Below are 26,442 nucleotides of genomic sequence, written 5' to 3' on the forward strand. Positions count from 1 at the left end.
TAACTTTTCAATAAAGTAACTTTATTGCATATAATTATATAACTTTTCAATAAAATAACTTTATTGCATATAATTATATACTTTTTCAATAAAATAACTTTATTGCATGTAATTATATTACGATTTCTCAATAAAATAACTTTTATTGCATATACATATAACTATCTAATTTTTACAATAAAATCACTTTTATTGCCTGTGTCTGTTGCACATTTAGTAATATTTGGTTATCTGCTATACTTTGTACAATGTCAAAAGGTAATTCAAAAAATCCTACAGCAGGAGAATGTTCTGCTCCCGCTATGGTAACAATGTCACAAGATCAATTTAATTCATTACTTTCGGTATTTGCTAATTCTAACAAACAAGTATCTGAAGATATTCTGGTACAAATCAGAGACCTTAATAGAACTCCTACACATACGTTAGGAGGAAACTTCGTTAAATGTACTGCTCGCTTTGATGGTACTGTTAACGCTGATGTTGAAGCTTTTCTCGACAATGTGATCACTTTTAAGGACTGTTCCCAAATAAGTGATGAAAATGCTCTTCGTGGTTTATCCATGCTTCTTAATGCTAGTGCTGCTACATGGTGGCAAGGTGTCAAAAATACCATTCTCACATGGGAAGACGCTGTACAAGCCTTGAGAGATGCCTATTCGAGAAAACTTCCTCCTCATTTGATATTTCGAGAATTATTCTCGCGTGAACAAAATTCTAAGGAACCTACCGAACTGTTTGTTTCTCGTATTCGAGCTTTGCTGGCACAATTACCTTATACCCTAACCGAAGAGGTTCAGTTGGATATGGTTTATGGCTTAATGGCGCGTAAAATACGAAAAAGGTTACCAAGGAATAAATTTCGAGACTTTAAGGAACTTTTAAGGGAATCTCGAGAAATCGAAGCATCCTTAAAGGAAGGTTTAGTTGCTACCGACTCTGATCGTCGACAAAAACCTCAATCGAATGAAGACAAGGATTCTGTTAAACCAAAATTCAGACCAAAGTGTACATTTTGTAAAATTTTTGGCCATACTCAGCCAGAATGCAGAAAATTTAAGCAATCTAATTCTAATGATTCAGTTAGCACCTCTGTACCTCCTAGTCGTCCAAATACGAATCCTAGCACTTCAAATGTACCTTCTCAACGTTCTTCCAGTGTAGTTTGTTACGGTTGTAATACTCCTGGTTATGTTCGCACAAATTGTCCTAACTGTAAAATTTCTGTAAATCCTATTACCACAGAAGCAGCTTCTTCTGTAGAGCTTCTTTTAGCAGAAACTAACAATTTGAATAATCGTCCCCTCTTACCAATAAATGTCTTAGGTTTGAGTGGTTGCGCATATGTTGATACTAGAGCTAAATGTACTATAGCTGGAATTAGACTTTACAATCATTTTTTAAACAAAGGTCTACACTATATTTCCAAGGAAATTAGTTTAGTGCTCGCTGACGGTATAAGCCGCACGGTAACAGCTCATATTTTTGAGTGTTTGGTTCTCCTATTAGATAGATCCATACCTACAACTTTTGTGGCATTTCCTGAACACACATCAGCTAAAACTCTTCTTGGCATAGACTTCTTAAAAAATGCTGATATTATTATTAATATCTCTCAAATGAAATTTTCATTTGCTGATTCTCCTGATATTCAACATAAACTATTACGGGAACCTAACTCCTGCAATGCTTCAATTAATCTTCTTGAACTTACTTTACGACAGGACGAAGCTTCACAGTTAAATACTTCTGAGCGTAATACTTTACAGTGCTTGATAAATCAGTACGGTGACATTTTTATGGAACATAATGAACCTACACCATTTGCTGAGCATTGTATTAATTTAACCAGTGATATTCCAATCGCTGTGCCCCCTTATAGGACAACACCTCAGAAAGCGGAGATACTCAAAAATGAAATCCATCATTTATTGGAAATGGAAATCATTGATGAAAGCGACTCAGCTCATGCTGCACCAACTGTGCTCGTTCCTAAAAAAGACGGTACCTTTCGCATGTGCGTTGATTACAGACGCCTCAACGAAATAACTGTACCAGATAGATATCCTCTACCGAGGATGGACGATCTGTTGCATGCCACCACACAGACACTATTTATGACAACACTAGATCTGAAAAGTGGCTACCATCAAATAAGTGTTCGTCCATCAGATCGAGATAAAACTTCTTTTATTACCCCTTTTGGTATTTTTAGATTTAATCGTATGCCTTTTGGTCTACGAAACGCGCCTGCTACTTTTCAAAGGCTTATTGACCGTTTTCGTAGCGGATTACCAAGTATTACTATTTTGGCATATTTAGATGATATTATTATTTTATTTAGCTCATTTGAAAATCATATCAATGATCTAGCTAGTGTGTTACAAAGATTACAAGTATTCAAACTGTGTGTAAATAGAGCAAAATGTACTTTTGTGCGCTCTTCAGTAAAGTATTTAGGGCACCTTCTTACGCCCAATGGGATCGCTCCTGATCCAGGGAAGATATCAGCAATTGCTGAAATGCGTATTCCACGCAATGCTAAACATGTTTTGTCACTTTTGAAAACTTGTAATGCACTTGGCGCATGTCTCCTCCAGGGGGAGGAAGAAAATGAAAAGACAATCCAAAGAATTGCTCTTCGTTATTACTGGCCTACCATTAGGCGAGATGTTGTAAAGCATATAAAGAAATGCATCGACTGCCAAAGGTATAAACCTTTGAATCTAAAACCAGCAGGTCTAATTCAAACTCCTGTGTTGGCACAACGCTTTGAATGCGTTGCAATTGATTTAGTGGGTCCACTACCTGTGACTGAAAAGGGAAACAGATGGATTTTTGCAGTGGAAGATACTTCCACGAAATGGATAGAAATATTCCCGTTAAAACAAGCTACTGCGGAGGAGTGCACAAAAGTACTAATAAGTGAAATTTGTTTACGATACGGCACCCCTCGTAGAATAATAAGTGACAACGGACCTCAATTCGTTAGTAAAATAATGCAGCAGTTTACATACTGCCTAGGTATTCAGCAATCACTCATTCCTGTTTATCACCCTGCCTCAAATCCGGAGGAACGTAAAAATCGAGATCTTAAGATTCAGATTTCCATTTTAGTTCAAAGAGACCATACTAAATGGGATGAAGTGCTACCCAGTATACGTTTTTCTATGAATACCGTACCAAGTTTAGCTACCGGTTATTCCCCGGCCTATTTGAACTTTGCGCGTGAGCTACGTACGCCCACAGATGTGCATAAAGACTTACGAGCTATTATCGCGAGTGAAACGGTTATTCCCGAGATAACACCTTACTTGCGCAGGCATACTGACATTTTATTAAGTGCGCGAGAAAATAATGAGTTACGCCAAGACTCTTCGAAATTGTATGCAGATAAACATTTTCGCGAAACCGTTGTGTTTAACAAGGGACAGAAAGTTCTAGTAAAGACTCACATCCTTAGTAAAAGTGATGCAGGACTGTCTTCTAAATTTGCGCCGCGTCGCGATGGCCCATACCTTATCCTTAACCAACTTTCTCCCACCTCGTACGAGTTAGCAACTCTAACGCACCCAGATGTATCGATCGGAAAATACCACGTGTCTGCTCTCCATCCTTTTGTGGAAGATGATTCCGATTCGCCTGTAACTCCTCTACATGAGTTACGTAGTAGAGGTCGACCTTCAACCACGTTGCAGAAAGATGTCGCAGCCAAAAGCAGAGGGGCTATCCCTAAACGACATCCTGAGACAACGCAGCAATCTACAGGTTCTGGTGTACCTGTAACCACAACCAGCGACTCCAGTAGTACCTCGTTGCCTACGCAGATTGATTGTTCCATACAGAGACCCAGACGTTCCAAGCGCCCTCCTAAGCGCTATCAAGATGCTCATGTATGATACCCGAGGTCTGTTCCAAGCCCTCGCTAATAACCAGTTATTCCGTTTTGTATCAGCCATACTCTACGTCTGATCCAAAGGGGGAGGATGTAACAAGAATTATACTTGGCAACCCTGCCGACCTAGTGACGTAGGTTCTCCCGACGGCTGACAGCTGAGATGGCGGAGACTGCTTCAAGAGTGCCTGATTGTACTCCAAGCCATTGAACTATTATTAGTTTTAATAATGTAATTTGTTTATATTTCTTTCGGTGATTATACCGCTCACAGTAAAGTTTGTGCTTATTATTATTCATCCCCGATGTGTAAAGGTGCTACCCATTATTTACAGCTGAAGTTCGAGTACGAGCAAAACCCCCTATAATATATCCTAACTCTCACACCCTAAACCCTCATCCCCTTATATAATTACAAAATACTACAGAATTTTCCTTTTTGACATAAATTTAATTAATAATATCGCCAATTGTTTACAATATCTTTAATAATTAAAGTAAATCAATTTTAAATTCACTCAAATACTCGCCATTCGATTACTACCATCGACCACTTACATTCAATCTCGGGTTAATTTGATTAATCGCGGCAGTTAAAGTAAAATTCTTCTTTCAGTACAATAAAGTGTTACTTTACTGTCGCAAATGAGGTCAAATCAGTACAATAATGAATGACTTTAGTGACGGTTGGCGATAAATTTAATTACTGTTGAAGTAGTAATAAGTCCTGCCTGTCGCCAGGGGGTACAACGGCCTCCTTAATACAGATGGACTTATCCAAGTGTTTTTTATGTATTTTGACCCGTAGAACACGAATTTTTTGGGTAACAGTTGATCCGGATGTCGATAAGATTGTTATAAACAAAGAACTTGAGGAATTACATAACAGCGATTTTTCGCAAAACAAAACATTTTTGTTGTATTTTTTGGGTCATTCTAAGCAAACATGTTAAAAGTTTTTTTCGTAGGATGCATAGTTTTCGAGATAAACGCGGTTGAACTTTCAAGATATCGAAAAATTGCAATTTTTGAATCCGAATAACTTTTGATTAAAAAATAAAATACAGTCGGAAAATGAAAGATTACCCATGAACGATCACATCAATAACATATTTTGTATTTGCTGTCTTTTTCCATAAATAGCAAAATGAGAGAGAGTTTATTAATAATCTGAATAATGTGTGATTGATATGATCGTTCATGGGTATTCTTTCATTTTTCCGACTGTAGCAATTCTGCTTACCGCATTTGAAAGTTCAAGTCAAATTATAAGGATTTTGATTATTTGCATTGCTAAAAATTAATTTTTTTATTGTCAAACAAAGCTATAAACAAATAGTGTTTTCCACCTACCTCTACCGAAAGTATACTTTCCAGACCTGACTGTAGGGAGCAAAGTCGTACTTTTCCGCCCTAGGGAGACAAAGTACTTTTCCTTCCTAGGGAGGAAAAGTAAAAGTGATGTCATGGAATGTCACTAAAGAAATAACTTATTGACGCTCTGTAAAATATTCTATATAATCTATTACGTAAGTATCTATACACTTTAACGTTTTTTTATATAACACCTTGTATTTCGTAGAATGGTAAAAAACAGTAAATTGTTATTTTGATTTAACCTTAGAATATAAAATAAACTAGGAAGGAGTACAATGCGAAATAACTTTTCGAACCAGGAAAGAGGTTGCAAATGGCGATCAGCTGTCAGATTTGCTTTCTATCTCCAGTAACGTACCTTTGAAAGAGGGAAGAAAAGAAATTCTTAACGATTTTATTACATCTTTGATATTAAACAAACAGCTATAGATCAAGAGAAAATACGTATTAATATAATATTTTGTTGAAAAGTCAGTTAACTTCAGTTAATTGATTGCATATACAGGAGCTTTACCAGATGGTACACCTATGCACACAGCTGATCCAATACACAAACACCTTCTACCTCGTTGACAAAAACTTATGAGTCATCCACAGACGTTCAAGATGGCCAATTCCGCTAGAAATTTAAGGTGTTGTTGATATATGACAGACTCCTTCCTGTTTATTTTATATTCTAAGGATTTAACAATGTTTACATTAATAATTTGACTTATACTTGACAGTTGACAGGTATAATGTACCTACTTGTTAGTTTTAGTTGTTTAATAAATTTTGTCAGTTAGTTACATAAATAAATTATTTAAAAATGAAAAAACACTTGTTATTTGAGGAAAGTGAAAAAATCATATTTATAACATGGGAGTAAAGTGCCTTTTCCTCCCTTGAATGATTACTGCCCTCCGTTACGCGTCGGGCAGTAAACTTCATTCTCGGGAGAAAAAGTAGCACTTTCCTCGCTTGTTATACAAATCGCTATTCCCGTTCCCAATGCGTGCGTTTTAATGCATGCTACGTAGAAATAGCCTGTTTGTTGGCGCGGCTACTTGTTCGATTTTAAATGAGAAATGCATTGAAAACATCACTCAAGCACTATATGTTTATAGCTTTGTTTGACAATAAAAAAATAATTTAATGCAAATAATCAAAACCGGTATAATTTAACAATTCCTCTCATTGCGACATCCAGCATCTTCGCCCAGAGGCAGAAGGCCATCTACACGATGGCCTATTAGAGGAATATTTTGTCGACCCAAGAACACTATAGTCGTAGTCTTTCTTTATTTTCTTGTATCTGTTTAGACCTCTGAAAGTCTATCTGGTTAATGACTGACTTTCGCGGGTTGCGACAACTTTTTAGAAAATCTAGCTCAACCTGAAGGCACTCATTGTGGTCTGATTGATGTTTTTTCATGGGATTGTATCTCCTATCATAAATCCTTATAAGAGTTTTTAGTAATGTCGATTTTATTAAAAACAATTTGTAATCATTTTAAAAACATTTGTTGACCAGAATTAAAAGAAGAAATTAATATATGATAGTTTTTTTTATGGTTTTTGAGTTGATTTTAAAAATAATAAAATATCTTGAAATGTACTTTTTTATTTATTAACAAAAGTAGAAAACACTACAAAATTGTTTGCATTAACTTATAACAAAAACAAAAATAACAATATTGTAAGCAACAAAACCGAAAAAAAAAAAACGATAAAACCGTTTGAAAAATTAAGTGTTACGGTTCGGTTCCAAAAATTATATTTAATATCAAATAAGGGTTCAGTTTCGGTTCTGGTCCACTAAAAATATCGGTTTCAGTTCGGTTTTCTGTTTTTAGCGGTACGGTCCGGGTCCCTGGATAAAATGTGATATCTGATGGTTGAATCTACTAAGGATTTTGACCATGCAGAAGTTTTTATGAAGAATAATGCTATATCCTGATTAAATAAAATCTAACATACACCACTGGCAATAAATAAAATCACTAATTCGACTAACTTCACTTTACTTAAATCGCCTATCTTTGTTTTACAGGCCTACAGGCGATAAAATTGAAATGAAAGGTCAACAATAGGTACACCGTCACTGTCATTGTCACTGTCACTGTGACAGTCAGACAGTAAAAAAACTTTATGTACATACAAAAAATAAATCAAATAAGAAAATTAAACAAATCCCGAAATTTGTGTTAAAATGTCTGAGGATGGCGAACACGGTGTAACCGATTCTCCAATAAGAGGTAATATATTCAAAATTAATTATAGTTTTGTATTTTAGATTTCCTACAGTTGTACAATAATTATTGTAGTATTATTTTTCCAAATGTATTTTTCATTATTAATACAAACAATAAACAATTTGTCAAAGGTACAAATGTTTTATTTTAGGTCCTACTCTTTCTACTTCTACATCTAGTTTCGAAGCTCTAGATCCCCATGATCCAAACCTAAGTCAACTAGCAAATACAATGTTTAGTAAAACTTCAGAATATTTATATGGAGAATTAACTTCAACCTTAGATGATTACAGACTATTAGAAGTAATGAATAAATCAGTAATTACTAAGTATTCAGATATGAAAAATTTGGCTGTCAATGTGAAAAAAAGTATGAATGAATTAAACGAAAAATGTAAGTATTTTACTGTTATTAACTTTTGTAAAAACTGGAATACAGCAACACACAAATTCTTCTATAAATTATTAGTTTACAAAATCAAACAATACGCCATTTTATTCATTCCTGGTCCTGTTTCACCAACAACAAATAAATCAATGAATATAAATGAGTCAGATTAAATAAATTATTAGAAGAATTTTTTACTAAGCAACAACATTTTTGTTTAATTTAGTATTATTTTGTAGTTTGACAACGACACCCAACTTGGGCGTCGAAACGTTAAGGCCATCGGTACATAATTCGCAAATATTTTACGGCTATCCCTACTTTTTCTGTCTTTACACAACAAATTATGTGTAGTAAAATTCACTCTGGTATGGATGTGTAAACATTTACTAGAATGTCATTCTACTTGACAATGTCATGATTAACTTTAAAGAGATGGCTTTTGAATGTTCTTGGATAACTGTTATTTGTATAATTGCAAATTATTAATTCAGTTAATAAATGTGATAATTTTTTCACTAACTATGTATTCAGTGATTGTAATAATTTATATGTACAACAACAACTAATATTCAATCGAGAAAAGAGGAAAAGTGTTAAAGTGATTTTTTAATAATATATTGTTACTATGGAACGCTTACAATTTTGAACATCTTTAACAACAAAATACTTGGATCACAGAATATATTATCCTGATGTATTCTCTGCTTGGATCTTCCACAAATAATACACAATAAATAACTTTTTATTAAGTTCACGTCTTAAATCAATTATTTATCAAATACACTATATTATGTATATCAATATTATTTAATCAACAACTCAAAATATTCCCGATGCCATGTCAAATATTTAAAATTGTCACTGTCTGACTGACAATATGCTGACAATATTCTATTGGACTGAGTGCGTTGTAAGACAAATGTAGATTTGGAAAATATTACCACAGACATTGTGTTCATTTTTTTCGAATCCTGAAAAAACCAATAAATATTTTTGAAAAATTTAAATGCAGAATGAAAGACTAAATTATTACGGAGGGCCGAAAGTCCCTTAGAATAAATAAAAAGTTTATTTTGAATGAGATATTTGAAATTAAAAATCACACTAAATTTTCTATTAGTTTTTCACCCCTGTAACTTATTGTAACTATATAAACATTATAGAAGTTCTCAGGGACTTTCGGCCCTCGCTAATAACGTAATCTTACATTCTGCATTTAAATTTTTCAAAAATACTTATTAGACATTTATATTTTTATTTTGTTTCAATATAATTTTGATAATTTAAAGTTAAACTGACAAATTTACTTTCTTATAGATATTTACAGCGAGATTAACTTGCCAATTTATGCGAAGAGGAAATATTTATTTGGTAAATAAATAAAATAAGTCTTAGTTGACGTTATTAAAATTGATAAATGTCAGTTTATTGGTCGAATAACTTTATTCATAGAATAAACTACTATTTGTCGTTGGTGAAACCGATTATAATGTATATAATGTATAATATGTTGCACGCTTCAAATATACAGAGAATGCTTTGAAAACTATCTTTTTTTACATTATTCTATGGATTTTGATATTTTTTAATTTATGTAAAACACGAACCAATAAATATTTGTTGTTTGTTTTGATATTAATTGCAGTTAATTACTAGAATTTTTTTTGTGGCAATTGCCCCGATAGATTATTTATTTATTTATTAACGGGATAAACCCAATACATATAAAATACGTCATAATAATGAAAATATAAAATTTAAATGCACGTAAAACTACAACTAAGTATATAACACAAACATAAAAAGTAAAAAGAATATAAAATATTTTTAAATGATGAAAACAACTGAATCAATTATAACAGTTAAATCTATTTAATTTTTTTAAATTCAAAATTCAAGAAGCCCGTATTCTTGTTTAATAGAGGAAACTGAAGAACCAAACAGATCTATTAGATGACTAAACCTGTTTCCATACAGGGTCAATCTACTAATTGGTGCATATTGACCATAATTTGTAGCATGCCGTTGTTCCTTGAATATTTGTGGATTTCGTGTCAATCTAGCAGGTATATTAAAGTATACAAGACTTAACAATTCTTCGGAGTTAATAACACCAGAGATAATTTTGCAAAGATTACAAATATCCAACATGACTATTCTGCGTTCAAGAGTTTGTAAATTTAATCTCATTAATATATTGTCATAAGTATAATTTCCAACTGTTAAACCCATCTTAAAAGCTGCAAAACGTAAAAATTTGTTTTAAACCTTTTCAATATTTAGGATTTGATATGCATAACTAGGTGACCAGACAATAGAATCATATTCAATAATTGATCTCACGATACTGCAATATAAGATTTTTATTCTGTGAATTGACAAATCTTTTGATGAACGTAATACAAAACCCAACATCTTAAATGCCTTCGAAACAGTATGGTCAATGTGAGAGTAAAATGTTAATTTACAATCAAATATTTTACCTAAATCCCGAATTTCGTTCACACATGTGACAGGAGTATTATTAATAAAATATTGATGGTGAGTAGGCGAATGGGATCTAGCAAAAGTTATTAAAAAGCATTTATTACTATTAAGTTCCATATTATTTCTACCACACCACTCATAAAAATCATTTACTTGTGACTGAAGCTGAAAAATGTTATCCTCATTATTGACAGTCTTATATATTTTAACATCATCAGCAAACATTAAAAAGTTAAATTCCTTAAAAATAGAGTGAACATCATCATTACTGGAGAGATTTGGCAATAGAGTCAGAATGTTTAAATTTGCATTTGCCAGATTGCACAGATGTTCCGCAGATATACATATTATGACTTTTTTTTTATTATATTATATCTCTTTTTATTATTTTATTATTTGGAATGAATGTACCTGAATATTGAAAGGATGTTAGTTACTGAATAGTGTTCACTTCGTCAGTACGTTATTTTTGTGTTTATTTTGTATTTTTTAAAATATTAAAATGCCTACAACTATTGTAGCACGTGAAAGACTTTTGAACGTAGCACAAATGTGGGAAGAGCGATTCACTTTAGGGGAGCTATATACAAATTTCGCGGATAATTTTAACGCATTCGTGTGGTGCGCGATGCAGTTAATAATTAAAAATAGTATTCTGTGCAATTTATGCAATATTAGTAAAAACTTAATAAAGCGAAATTCCTTGTCAGACGGATACATCTGGAAATGTAATGGATGTGGTCAGCGTACTTCGGTAAGACATGGTTCGTTCTTCTCCAAAAGCCTGCTACCATTGAAGAAAATGATAATTATCATTTATGGCTTTGCAAATGACTTCCCACAAATCCAGATCAAGATCGAATCTGGGGTTGGAAGTCCCACTATTGTCGACTGGTGCAATTTCTGTCGAGCAGTGTGCACCAGGTATTTTCAAGAGCACCCTGTGGAAATTGGAGGATTCGATGAAAATGGTGAACCCATTACGGTAGAAATTGACGAATCCTACTTCTTCCCCAGGAAGTACAATAGAGGTGCTTATAGGCCCAGAAGATGCATTTTTAGTGCTGTGGAGAGGAACAGTGGCAAATTATTCGTGATACCGGTGGCAGCAAAAAGCGAGAAAATACTATTGCCCATCATATCCAGGTATGTTACAAATATATATCCAGGGAATAAAGAAATATTCTTTTTAGAATGATTTTACCTGGGTCAATAATTGTTTCCGATGGATGGAGGGCGTATGCCAATATCGGTCGCTTGGAAGGAGGGGTGTATGAACACAGGGTTGTGATTCATCAGCAAAATTTTGTAGACAAGAAAGAGAGAAGATGAAGAAGCAGGTCCCTTAGCCACAGTTTTTAACATTTTATTTATTCTAGGAATATTTGAACGTTCTTAAATTTATTATACATTATCACATTTTTTGTGCTTTATTATTAATGTAATTAGATCTAATTACATAATGTATAGGTTGAACGTTTAAAGAAACAGAACTTATTTTTTCCAACTTTTTTATAATGGTTTTATAATGTAATATTACATGTCTTTCTAAATATTTTGACCAGTAAATTGATGTGTCTCCATTTCTTTTTTATATACAAATTATAATAAAAAATGCTTTATACAAAGCAAAATAAAATTCTTTAATTTTTAATATAACATTTTAAATAGAGTCTTCATTTCGAAAAACAGTAGGTATAACTAAGATTACCAATTAACGTTGACGAATAATCAAATAAATCACTAACACTTAGTCTACTAACTCACATATATTTGCACTTGGCACTGTGTATAATATATTATGCGACTTTCTTTTAAGCTAACTTTATTACATATCTATAATTTGTAGATCTGTATATTTCTTTTAATTAATGATTAATTTTCTGACAGTTTTATGTACATTATTTATACTTATTACAAATAGCAACATTTTTTAATTTCTGCGTTTGTCGGTTTGATAAATAAAACACCTTATTATCGCCTAAACGTTTTTGGTCTGGATCCCGCGTATGAAGAAAAAGTTGATTAATAGCAAGCAGAAAATTTGTTAATAGCTTAAGGGTGTCTAGTCGGACAAACTTTGATATATGGGAACACTGGAACAGGGGCATTTTTAATTGTGGAACAGGTTAAAAATTTGGAACGGTCAGACCACGGAAACAGCACATTGATTTTGTCCGACAGAATAGACTTTAAACTCTCCGAACAGAGATTAAACTCTCATGCAAAAATCAGACTGCTATTTATCACCAAATGGGCGTTTTAACGAGTGGAACATGTAGAATATGTTAAATGGCAGGAATTATGACAGGTGATAAATAGCAGTCTGATTTTTGCATGAGAGTTTAATCTCTGTTCGGAGAGTTTAAGTCTATTCTGTCGGACAAAATAAATGTGCCGTTTTCGTGGTGTGACCGTTCCAAATTTTTAACCTGTTCCACAATTAAAACTGCTCCTGTTCCAGTGTTTCCATATATCAAAGTTTATCCGACTAGACATCCTTAAGCTATTAACAAATTTTCAGCTTGCTATTAATAAACTTTTTTTCATACACGGGATCCAGACCTATTTCGGCTATTTGTCATTTCAAATACCTAAGTACATGTAACATTACATTATAATACACAACACATGTTACGGAATTATAATATTACATATTTATACAAAAAAATATTTACCCATATAAATAGCTACAGCGTCCATTTTAGACAAATAATTTTTCCTATAATAATAGTACTGTGGACTGTGGACTTGTATATCTGTGTTTTGAGTTGTATATATTCTGGAGTCTGTTATTATCACAGCTTTTTAATATTTCTGTCTTTAATCAATGAGAGTTTTTTCGATGGCTATAAGTTCAGCTGAAAAGATGCTATGTAATAATATTACTAGATAATCTGTAATTATGGTATTGGCGACTTTATTATTGATACAAATCTTATTTTTATATAGATAATAATAAACTAAAAGTATATAAAAAGACTAAAAAAGACTACGAAATTGAAAATGGTTATTCATTTTTAAAAGTATATAGTAAAATCTTGACAGCAGAATTTTACTTATTATACACTTTTTAACTTTATTATTGATACTAAAATCTTGGTATTTCGACATAATTAGAGAACATTAAAAATTTTTCTCGTTATTGTATCTACATCATAGTTATGTAATGTTTTCCATGTTAATAAATAAATTAATAAAAATATATCACATGCTCTTTCCCGATTTGTTCTAAGAACACATAGCAACACTGTCAGGCCTTCATTTCCTTATATCTGTAGCTAACTTCTCGGACCCCTCAATTTAAGATGTCCAAAAAGACATATTATATTCACACCATAGAGGTATACAGTGCTAGTCAAAAGTCCGTACCCCCCCTCGTATCTTTTGAACGGTTATACCTATAATAGTGAAATTTGGAGAGAGAAAATAAACGGACGTAAGCTTCTTAACTAGTTATGACAGGTGACGTCATAGTGACAGATGACGTTACAGAGCCACTGTGACCGATAATTTTAAATGGGACCTTATGGCAAGTGATACCTCGTATGAAAGGTATTTAAAATACCTATTCAGTCATACTAATTTTGTTTGCGTTTAAGCAAATTTTGATGAATAAATGAAATAAATATAAAATTGTAGTTTCGCATTTAATTAATAAAAATTCAAAATTCCGCCTATGATTACTTGTCAAACAGGTTGACGTTGACGTAAAAACTACTAGAGAATTAAAAAACGTCAAATTTTTTGACAAAAAATCCATAGGCGGACATTTGAATTTTTATTAATTAAATTCGAAACTACAATATTATATTTATTTAATTTATTCACCAAAATCAAAATCAACTTAAACCCAAAAAAATTAGTATGACTGAATAGGTATTTTAAATACCTTTCAAACGAGGTATCACTTGCTATAAGGTCCCATTTAAAATTATCGGTCACAGTGGCTCTGTAACGTCATCTGTCACTATTACGTCACCTGTCATAACTAGTTAAGAAGCTTACGTCCGTTTATTTCCTCACTCCAAATTTCACTATTATAGGTATAACCGTTCAAAAGATACGAGGGGGGGTACGGACTTTTGACTAGCACTGTATATTAACATAGAGGGAGCCTACCTTCCGCGCTTCCTGACGACAAGATCTCATGGACTGGTTTGCTGCATCTCTTTCTAACACATTGTATCGAAAATCTATGATGACATTCAGTGTGAATATAGGCACGGAAGAGGAGGACAACTGTAGCAGCTTTACTATGCGTAAGAGTGAAACAGCACTAATCCAAATAAAAAAGATGGTGTCGTCACTTCGCTCTGAATGACACTCTCTCTATGCTAATATATAACTCTATGATTCACACCCAAGAAAGTTACTAAAGTCAACTATAGTTTATTTTTTAACCAGGAGGAGGGAGGAGTAAACTAAAAGACAGATTCACACCCAAGAAAGTCACTAGAATAATAACCAAACACATCTTCTTTTTTGGTTGATCAAGTCGACCCTCACCGGTAATCCATAAATATTATATTAAATTAATACGTCGCTGAAGAGTTCCAAAAACAACTGCCTTTTTATATAAAAGCAGACTAACAATCTAAAAATTAAAGGAATAACACAGAAAACACAAAAATTGCCGCTATAACTTAATTAACCTATGAAATGTCACTAGTGTCAAAATTTGATAAATGTCATTAGTGTCAAAATTTTATAACAGTGGAGTAAACTTGCCTGCAGTTGGACCAATTACAAACAAGCAATACAGCGCGGTAAATTTGAATCACTCCTCTTGGTTAAAAAACAAACCATAGAAAAGTCACCAAATACATCTTCTTTTTTGGTTGATAACATCGGCCTTCAACGGTAATCCATAAATATTATATTATACTACTACGTCGCTAAAGAGTTCTAAAAACAACTGTTTTTTTTTTATAAAATCAGACTAAAAATCTAAAAATTAAAGGAATAACGCAGAAACACAAAAATCGCTGATATAACTTAATTAACCTACGAAATGCCAGTAGTGTCAAAATTTAATAAATGTCATTAGTGTCAAAATTTCATAACAGTGGAGTAAACTTGCCTGAGGTGGGACCAATTACAAACAAGCATTACGGCGTGGCAAATTTGAATTATTCCTCCTGATTTAAAAACAAACCATAGTACACGTTAGAATTTTCAAAAAATAAAATTTTTTGCATTTTTAATTCCTTATAGGTAGCTTTAAAAATAAGTTTTTAAAATATTTTGGTAAAATTTAAAATTATCTATATTGGTCTTAAGTGAATGCATGTTTTCGGTTGTCAATGTGCTCAGTGCCGGATTTACCATTAGGCCGACTAGGCCTCGGCCTAGGGCCGCAGGCAAAAGGGGCCGCAGCGTTTTGTAAAAAAACTTTTTTTGTAAAAAATTTTTACTAATTGAATTGAAATCAGTAAACAATTTTTCAAATTAGAGAATGGTATTCTACTAAATACGTGGTACGATATTTTACAACGTTTTGACAAGAGTAGCAAAACATTTGAAAAAGCTGCTACCGACTTGAATGTGACTTTCAACATACAAATCTCTAAACGAGTACGCATTGAGTCTGAGGAACAACTTTGATTTATATGAAAAAAGAAGAAAAGAGTTGTCTAAAAATGAAACCTATACACTATTGAAATAAAAAGACGCCCGAAAAGAAAAGCTCTCCCTGGCGAAGACAAAGGAGATAAACCCACTGAACCCCACATTAATTGCAAAGAAGACTTAAAGATTAATACATTCAATGTTGTAACGGACAGGCTTTATCAGAATTAAATGAAGGTCCGAAGATTATTTCAGTCTTAATGAAGAATTTGGATTTTTAAACAACTTATCGTCAATTTCCAATGAAGAAATCAGGGGAAAAGTTTCTATTTTGACTAAAAAGTATCGAATCGACATAGATGGTGACTTTGGAGAAGAGTGTGTACAGTTCAGAGGCTTTGTTGAAGGTATATTTGATGAAGAAAGAGAACCTCATGATAACAAGATTACCAAGCCTCCGAGGAATACGCTTTTGGAGTATCTGAAACTCATTCATGAAAAACAGTTAACAACATTATTTCCGAATATGGACACGGTTTTGCGTATTCTACTATGCATGATGGCATTTAATACATCTGGAGAAAGATCATTCAGCATGTTGAAAAGAATCAAAAACTACTTGAAGAAATCGACTTCTGACAAATATTCTAGATTGTCTAGTTCGGCTAGTTTTGTTTCAAATGCTGAGCTTTTTCGAGCCTTAGACTTTAACGATTTGATTTTGCAACCAAAAAAGCTAAAAAAGTGAGTGTTTGAGTTTAGATATGAGATTTATTACAAGTATGGAGTGGAGTGAGTGTTAATGTTAATCACTAATCCAACTTTGTCAAAATTAAGAACATGACAGTATAAGAGAATAATGTGAAAATTGAACGATCTAGAAATGTATTTGTTGTATTCTTAAAATTTTTATTTTTCAGTACCGTAGCCTATTACTAGTACAGTTCATATTATTTTGCTTGTTCTTTTATTTATAATGTCTTTTCAACTCGTCTTTTTTTAGTCTTTTGTTGTCATCTGTGCTTTTCCCTCCGAATGAAACAAATGATATGTAATTTTAACAATTAACTGCAAAACTAATTTATAATATAATAATTTTAGCAATATTAATAATTTTACAAATAACTGCTGTTTGCTAACATTTTGAATTATACATATAATATTTTCTATTTTCTTCTTAAAGTGCCTTCTCCATTACTGAAGATTGGCTATAACTACAGTAAATTGCTCTCTATCTTGAGCGGTTCTTAGTATCGAATGTGTGTCCATGCCTTTCCAGTCTCTTAGGTTGCGTTTACTACGGAGACCAAAGGATGGTATCCTAGCCTAGAGCATGGTATCGTACTCTTCATATTCGTGAATTCTCGCATTTAAAATAATGCATTTATTTTACATAGCGATCGATAATAAATATAGTTTCGATCGCCAGGTAAAATAAATACATTATTTTAAATGCGAGAATTCACGAATATGAAGAGTACGATACCCGATACCATGCTCTAGGCTAGGATACCACCCTTTGGTCTCCGTAGTGAACGCACCCTAACGTTATTCAGCCAGGAGCATTTTTTTTCCTGGATCTCTTCTTCCTTCCACTTTCCCTTCATTATGAGTCGTAAAAAGTTATATCTTTCTCCTTTGTAAATATGTCCTAGATAACTCGTTTTTCTGTTTTTTACAATATTTAGGAGTTCTCTCAGTCCTCATTCTTCTCAGCACCTCGACCTCGTTGTTGGTCACATGCTCTGTCCAAAAGATCTTCAGCATCCTACGAAAAACCCACATCTCAAAAGCTTCTATAAATATAGAAATCTTTCTATACATTTTCTTTTTAGAAATATCTATAAATATAGAAATTGTTGTTTGAGATGTTATGGAGTTTTAGCCGTAAACCAAGAGTATTTAATTATAGTCTGGGCTGATTATCGGAGAATAGGCCATTTTTGGGAAAAGTTATTTACCAGCAATTTTATTGCTGGAATCGAATCTTATTATTGTATGTATTAATAATATAGATATGCAAAGTCCGCAGATAGTGTGCTACTTTTTTTATAAACAAAATGGCGCCCGAAAATCGTGTTTTTTTTTTCAATTTTTGCTCTATAACTCCAAAGATTTTAACTTTAGACCAAAAACACTCACATAAAAATTCACCGCAATTAAATTCTGCATAGAGACGTGTTTTTTCCGATTTACTTCGACGAAAACTTTCCCCGGAAAAAGCGGGTTTTTCCAACAAAATCTTTAATTTTCAACTAAACTTTTAGATAAGTAGTTGTTAATCAATAATTAAATAACTTTCCAGAGTTATCCAATAATTATCATTCCAGAAGCCGATTGAAATTGAATCAACAGTTTAGCAACAATTGAAATGTTGATTAAGAATTTACGGTCGCTATAATAACGACAATAATTATGATGTATAAGAATAACTATGATTTTTTCATAAAAAGACACTATACCTATCTAATGTACTTTACAGAATTGAAATTGGACTATTTAAGCGGCCTCAGGAATATGTTAAAATTATAAACAATTTTTTGGCTTATAAACAAATAGAATATCTCGGGAAATATTAAACTAAATTAAATTGTGAAAACGACATTCGAAAGACAGCGGCAGAACGCTTCTTCTAAAAGAAAAAACGTTTAATTATGACGAGTGGTTCCTGAGATACAACCGGTCAAAGTTGACCGAAATTTACGGCAAAGATATAAACAATAGGATCATAGTTTTCAAACCATCACCTTTTTATTTTTGTCCTCTTTCTCCACACCAATTTTCATATTTTTAAAATCCTCATAACATATATTATTATAATAAAAACTATCGATAATACGTGTGAAAATTGCAAAAAATAGCAAAGTCCCAATCAAAAATTAGGTTGGAGAAAATGTAACCCTCAAAGTTCAAAATCGGTATATGTTAAAAAAAATGCATTTTCTCGGCTTCCCATGGAGCAATTTCCTTCATTCTTTTTTTGTTCCCAAGTAACTCGAGTAGAGCCATCGAACTAACGCATTATTAAATGTCAAACTTGCTTTTGTTTTGTTATAATAAATTAATTTATTTATTATAACACAATATTTTAATTTGTTTAAATAAAAATTGTTTAAATAATTATACAGCTGTCAAATGAGAATATTTATGTTTTTAACTTTAAAAGGTACACTTGTAGTAAGTTTATCTAAAAAAAGCCTACAACTGGAAAAAATATGTAATTTTCTGTTCTTATAAATAAATTAATCTATTATAACAAAACAAAAGCAAATTTGACATTTAATAAAGCATTAGTTCGATGGCTCTACTCGAGTTATTAGGGAACAAAAAAATAATGAAGGAAATTGCTCCATGGGAAGCCGAGAAAATGCATTTTGTTAACGTATACCGATTTTGAAATTTGAGGGTTACATTTTCTCCAACCTAATTTTTGATTGGAATTTTGCTATTTTTGGCAATTTTCACACGTATTATCGATAGTTTTTATTATAATAATATATGTTATGAGGATTTTAAAAATATGAAAATTGGTGTGGAGAAAGAGGACAAAAATAAAAAGGTGATGGTTTAAAAATTATGATCCTATTGTTTATATCTTTGCCGTAAATTTCGGTCAACTTTGACCGGTTGTATCTCAGGAACCACTCATCATAATTAAACGTTTTTTCTTTCAATAGAAGCGTCCTGCCGCTGTCTTTCGAATACTGTTTTCACAATTTAATTTAGTTTAATATTTCCCGAGATATTCTATTTGTTTATAAACCAAAAAATTGTTTATAATTTTAAAATATTCCTGAGGCCGCCTAAAAAGTCCAATTTCAATTCTGTAAAGTACATTAGATAGGTATAGTGCCTTTTTATGAAAAAATGATAGTTATTCTTATGCATCTTAATTATTGTCGTTATTATAGCGACCGTAAATTTTTAATTAACATTTTAATTGTTGCTAAACTGTTCATTCAATTTCCATAGACTTCTGGAATTATAATATATATGAAAAGGGCTTTTACGTTACCAAGTTATTTAATTATTGATTAACAACTACTTATCTAAAAGTTTAGTTGAAAATTAAAGATTTTGTTGGAAAAACCCGCTTTTTCCGGGAAAGTTTTCGTCGAAGTAAATCGGAAAAAACACGTCTCTATGCAGAATTTAATTGCGGTGAATTTTTATTTGATTGTTTTTGGTCTAAAGTTAAAATCTTTGGAGTTATAGAGCAAAAATTGAAAAAAAACACGATTTTCGGGCGCCATTTTGTTTATTAAAAAAGTAGCACACTATCTGCGGACTTTGCATATCTATATTATTAATACATACAATTGTAAGATTCGAAGCAATAAAATTGCTGGTAAACAACTTTTCCTTGTATTTTGCTAATTAGCCCAGCCAGAGTATTAGTGAATATAACATTTCAACCTATTTATGTACCGTATTCAAATAGAACTTCAAATAGTATTAGTGGAATTTCTATTCACTTATGTTATGCTTTGTATGTTGTACCAATTTTAAAAAGTAAAATTAAAATAAACGTTATGTATTAATATGAAATGTGTTTTATGCTTTAATTACATAATCGTGAAGTTCTCGGGGGCCGTTCGGGGTGATTTGGCCTGAATGTGCTTGTGCAACTGCTGTTGGGAAAGCGTATTTCTCAAACGGTTTCTTTTATATACATTACAGTACAACGTTTTTGAGTTTCTCATGTGTTCTCAGTCACAAGTCACTTACCTATAGACAGTGCCGCGCCAGCAGGTGGCGCCTGTGTGCAAAACATTTAATGGCGCCCAAAATGAACAATTATTTATTGTAGCCAAAAAAAAAATAAAAATTCTTACACATGTAACAGGAAAATAAAATAAGTTATAATAATTAAGTAAAAATAAATCTTTGGCATAACAGCAAAAAAACAAGATATAGGTAGGAAAACATTAAATACTTAGCTATTTTATAAACAATTAACTTTCCGCGTCTTCAGTTCGAAAAGTCTGTTTGTAATAATATATGGTGAATATCAACTTGATTTAATACTGACGACTCTATAGAGATGGTAGATAAATTTATCAACCGAGCTTGACTGATGGTCGTTCTCAAATAATTTTAAGTTTCAGTTTATAAAAAGATCACTCAGCAGTGGCATCAGATATGGGCAGAATGAGCAGATAAATTTTAAAATTTAACAAACATTATTTAATTCTTTTCACAAATGCTGAAGCTGTATAATTTCTTCAATTAAATCGTCTCCCCCTATACCTAGATGATCAATAAATCTCATTTTTTACAAACTACACAAAAGTTTTAATTGTGAGTATTCTGTACTGTCGTTTAAATTATATAAAAATTTGAATGAATCAACAGGATTTTCCAATATGGAAAGGATTTTCCAATATGGAAAGGATTTTCCAATATGGAAAATCTTTCATTTACTGAAATTAATTCTTGGTTGAGAACACAATAAAAGAAATGAACTTTGTATGACATTTTAGGATACAAAATCGGTTTCATCTTTATGTTCGTAATCGAACTGTTTGCTTTTATTCCGACGCCGAACTGTGTGTCTGATTGAAAACTGAGCTCCACATCCAGTTTCTCTGCAGTTTCATTTGCTGTTATAATAACATTTGCTGTTATAATGACATCATAAAAAACTGTACCATGCAAAATAATAGCGGTGGTTTCCAAGGATGCGTTGGAAGCCACCGCTTGCTGAGTTTGCACATTCCATTGCCGCAGTGAAGAACCTTGAATTTTTCACCGTAATCTGACGTAATTCATCGCAGTGCTACGGTCGCAGTTTGTCGGTGCCGCTTTCGAGGAAACCAGCCCTTAACAGCACTGGTATGACTCAAAACTTCTTAAACGGCATTTCTTATCTCTACATGACATGTAATACACACCCACCGACAGTCCGAGCGATAACAAATTTCCAAGCAGCATGTAAAATATTGATGATTTTAAATAACTTATCAAATGTCCAATAAATATTTGATGGTATTTATGTACGTTAATTGTCTGTTTCTTCCATAACTCTTCTACGAAGTACGGGGGTTGTTCAAATAGGTTTGAAACATTGAGGCGTGTTATTTATAATTTAAATTGATTACCGGTAATGAGATATTGAACTGTCCTTGTAAATCGCGTCGGAGTGAAATATTTTAACTGACATTATAAAAACTTACAACTTTTACAAGTGCAGGCGCTTGCAAATAGGCAATTTCTACGTAGCATGCCTTAAAACGCATGCATTGGGCAAGGGTCAAAACGCTCAAACACTATTTGTTTATAGCTTTGTTTAACAATAAAAAATTAATTTTTAGCAATTCAAATATTCAAAACCGATATAATTTGACTTGAACCTTCAAATGAAGAGTACAGGGGGAAAACAAGGAATGTCACATTTTATACATATTGAGATAAACACCAATAAAGGTTTCATTCTTATGATATCTGAAAACTACTTAGGAGCTTCTCAGCAGAATTCTAGCAATTCTTATTTTATAATCTTAATATAATATGAATCTATATTTATTAAATTATTAATTTAATAATGCACCAAAAAACTGCTAACATTCCTTATTCTTTTTCAGTGGCGTGCGGACAATCCTGGTCCTTCGCCTGGATAAAAATTCTTAGAAAATTTATATAGACTGATCTTTCTGTTTATTGTTCCATATCTATAGCTTAGTCGGTAGTACTCAGTTTTTGCTACAACAATGCGATAAAAACCAAAACTAATGAAAAAGTGACATTCCTTGTTTTCCCCTGTACTCTTCAAATGCGGTAAGCAGAATTGCTATTTTAGTTTTTAGTCAAAAGTTATTCGGGTTCAAAAATTGCAATTTTTCGATTTTTTGAAAGTTCAACCGCGCTTGTCTCGAAAACTATGCATCTTACGAAAAAACTTTTTTTGCTTATAATGACCCAAAAAATACAAAAAAAGGTTTTATCTACTCTATGTCATATTATGTATAAGTTTTTAGTTTGTGAAAACTGTCATTATATATAGCAGTGCGTGAAGTGTTTAAAGTGTGTGTGAAGTATTTTATGTATTTTGTATGTATGACTTACTTTTTCGCACTGTTTTTGACATACTTTCATATAATCAAATAACTTAACTTTCGCGTTGTCATGGTGATGACATAATGAGCAATAAATTACGACAAAAGTTTTGACAGTTTTGTGGTTTGAAAGAAGTTAGAATTTTTAAATGTCAAAGTTCTAAAAATTGTAGAATACTAATGAATTCCAGTGACGAAGAGTTACAGTTTTTTTATTTGTTTATGGTAGAGTAGATAAAATATTGTATGAAACTGTGCGTGAAGTACTTTTTGCGAACTTAAGCGATGTATAGCACTCGCTCTGTTGCCGCTCATGCTCTAAATATCGCGTGCGTTCGCAAAAAGCATACTTCACGAACTGTTTCATAAATAACTATTGTTTTACGAAAAATTGCTGTTATGTAATTCTGCAAGTTCTTTGTTTATACCAATCTTATCGACGTCCGGATCAACTGTTACCCAAAAAATTCGTGTTCTACGCGTCAAAATACATGGGTAAAACTTGGGTAAGTCCATCCAAATAAAGGAGGAAGCTGTACCCCGCCTGGCGACAGCACTATAAAACTAACAACACTAAACAAAATTAACAACAAAACAAAACAAAACAATGCAATAGCGGATATGTCCACCTCTCGCAGCAACGACTGCTCGCAATGTGTTTGCTATTGAATAAAGATGTGTTATCCTTGCCTGGAGAATAGCCCTATATTCCTCTACCAGGACCATAACTGTACCAAATTTTCTGGAGGCCTAGGATGACGGCGAATAGCTATTTTTAATTCATCCCATAAATTCTCAATAGCATTGAGATCTGAGCTGCATGCGGGCAATTCTAATCTTATCAATCCAACCTATATTTAAGATATGAATCAGTGTTTTTATTTATAAAAATTGTACAGTTCTTACAAGAAAAGAGATATTGGGATAATTTAAAAAACAAAATTTTAGGTATATCTCCAGGATAATACAAAAAGAGTATGTTACAAAATTAGCCCTCCAATTTTTCCACAGAATTTTTTAAAGTTAGGAGAAAATACAACGCTTCCATTAAACCCCATATAATGCCATCTAAACAAAAAATTTTTGTTACCCGAATAATAACAAACGACATCAAAACATGTACCTAAAAAACTGGTGCAAGAATCTTAAAAATCGGAGTACATACAAATAATAAAGTTATACATTGTCAAATTTAATCAAAAATTTTGGAAGCCGGAATTTTGTGCCGGTGAGTGTATTTATTTATTAAAAAAAATCAAAAACTAAACTTCTATTATAAATTCACAAAATTTGGGAACATTATTTTTTACTACAATAAAGACATTTTGTATTATAAAATAAATAAATTATATATAATAGGAACATAAAGTTACATAAAAATAATATAATTACATATTATATAAATCAAAATCTTATGTCACGTAAAAGGTTAATAATCTCAATCATGAATAGTTTTGTCCTTATATTTCAAACAGGGTGACACTTACCTTAGCAACAGCTACGTTTCCTGGAAGCTCCTACCGACGACTTAGATCTCCTAAACGCTAAGCGACGGATTAGCGCTATTTAGAAAGAGAGAGCAGTACTTTGAAAATGCATGCGTCAATTTTACGCAGACTGTCTTTCTGGGGTTAATCATGAAAAACAAAAGTAAAAAGTTGATTTCGACTTCGACTTTAATTCGCCAATTTGTATTTTAAGATTAAATGCATTTAATATTTTTTATTATTGTTACTAAAAACATATTTAATACTTCTATTTTATAAATTTACAGATAACTCTCTGATTCCACTACTGCAGCAAATTGACCAAATTGAAGCTAGTGTAGTCAAATTAGAACAAGCCGCCTATAAGCTGGATGCATATTCTAAAAGACTGGAAGCCAAATTCAAAACTTTAGAGAAGCGGTAGTTGTAGGTTTTACATAGTTGAAATTTTTTTGTTATTTTTAAAATGTTTATTTAAGAATGTTATCATAAAACAATATTATAAGCATTATGTTTAGTATTTATTTATTCCTGTAGTTATTAGTTGTTTTAGTTTTAGCTTTAGATAAGAAAAAGGGATGAAGCCCAACTCAGAACATTAGAGAGAAAAATACTGAGAAAAGTAAAGGGTGATTCATTTAGAGGTACTTTTTTTGGTGAGGATTTGTTGGGAGATCGTGCATGAATGGTATTACCTAAAGTTGTTTTCTTATTCAGTATTGTTTGACATTTCATCCTGGAAAGCCTTAACTCGACACATAAATTATTAACTTATATTTGATGAGTCGATTTCCTCTTTAAATGAATTTAAAAATTCTACATATTGTACCAGTCGACCACTAGATTTTCATCTTAATCATTGCTATAAGGAAAGCTTCAGTGAGTGAGCAGTGGAGTCAGTCGAATATTCTTAAAAGAAGTATAAATTCTTTAAGTAATTTAAGTGCCGCCACTACTGAATTAAGGTCAATAATTGGATCTTGGGGAATACGAATTGTGCTGTTTGTCATCTCTAAGACTTCATTCCAAAATATTGCGAAATTCCTGTTTCCAGTAAACACATTCGATTATACAAACCATTTGCATCGCTACGAGTTTTAAATTGTTGCTCATCGTCTTCTGAAATTTTGGATATTGCTCCTTTAATCTGATTATTACCTTTAACTAGTGCTTTTACGGCATCATTTCTAGATGATCATCTAGCAGTAGTATTTACTCTTTTAGGAAAAGTAATATTTCTGCAACGGTCGGCGTTGCTTTCTCTTAAAGGCGCAGTTTTTAAACATCCGATTAACAAGTTGGTATCTCTATGTTGAGGAAGTAAAAAATACATATAGTTCATATTATAGTTCTTCTAAGAAATCAAAGGATGCAGTGACAGCAGGAGAACCCTCAGCTGCAGCTTCTGCAACAAAATTTAGAGATTGGACGGCACACGGAATCCACGCGTTGTCGTAGGACTACGACTGTCCCCTGCAGTTTTTCAAATCGGTATCATGTTCTTGCAAGAATGTCATTATAGAATTAAATATATCTTCTGCTTTCTGACCGTGATTTGGCAAAAATATGAGAAACCTTTTAACATCAGTGAAATCTTCCATGTACCTACCGAAATATCATAGTTAATCGATTCACAAAAATTATTACACAGCGTGGACGGCACTTTGGAATAAAATTATTTCTGTCCTTGTTTCAAAAAATTATAAAAAACTCTGAGACCCGTCGATTTTTAAATAAAAATGTGCACTTTTTAAACATACATTTAAATTACAGGGTGATTCATGCAAGTCTAACAGAGTCCATAAGCTTTATTTTTAAAGGAGCACCCTGTATATTTTTATATTTTTTAAAGCTGCTTAACAACCTTATTTCAACGAACTATATCATGTAAATTGTTTTATGAATAGTACAGGGTGAAATTTTGAAATTATAAAGTATGGAAACC

The 26,442-nt window shown here is 32.3% G+C and overlaps 1 protein-coding gene across 1 annotated transcript; it reads left to right on the forward strand.

Moving 5' to 3' along the window:
* The first annotated feature begins 7,330 nt into the window (after nucleotides 1-7,330).
* LOC114336004 (biogenesis of lysosome-related organelles complex 1 subunit 2) lies at nucleotides 7,331-25,006 on the forward strand. The gene is made up of 3 exons (XM_028286307.2): nucleotides 7,331-7,509; nucleotides 7,658-7,900; nucleotides 24,785-25,006. The coding sequence occupies exons 1-3, from the start codon at nucleotides 7,464-7,466 to the stop codon at nucleotides 24,919-24,921; spliced, it is 426 nt and encodes a 141-aa protein (XP_028142108.2). The 5' UTR covers nucleotides 7,331-7,463; the 3' UTR covers nucleotides 24,922-25,006.
* The last annotated feature ends 1,436 nt before the right edge of the window (nucleotides 25,007-26,442 follow it).

Source organism: Diabrotica virgifera, chromosome 1, assembly GCF_917563875.1.
Source record: "Diabrotica virgifera virgifera chromosome 1, PGI_DIABVI_V3a".
Taxonomy (NCBI): Eukaryota; Metazoa; Arthropoda; class Insecta; order Coleoptera; family Chrysomelidae; genus Diabrotica; species Diabrotica virgifera.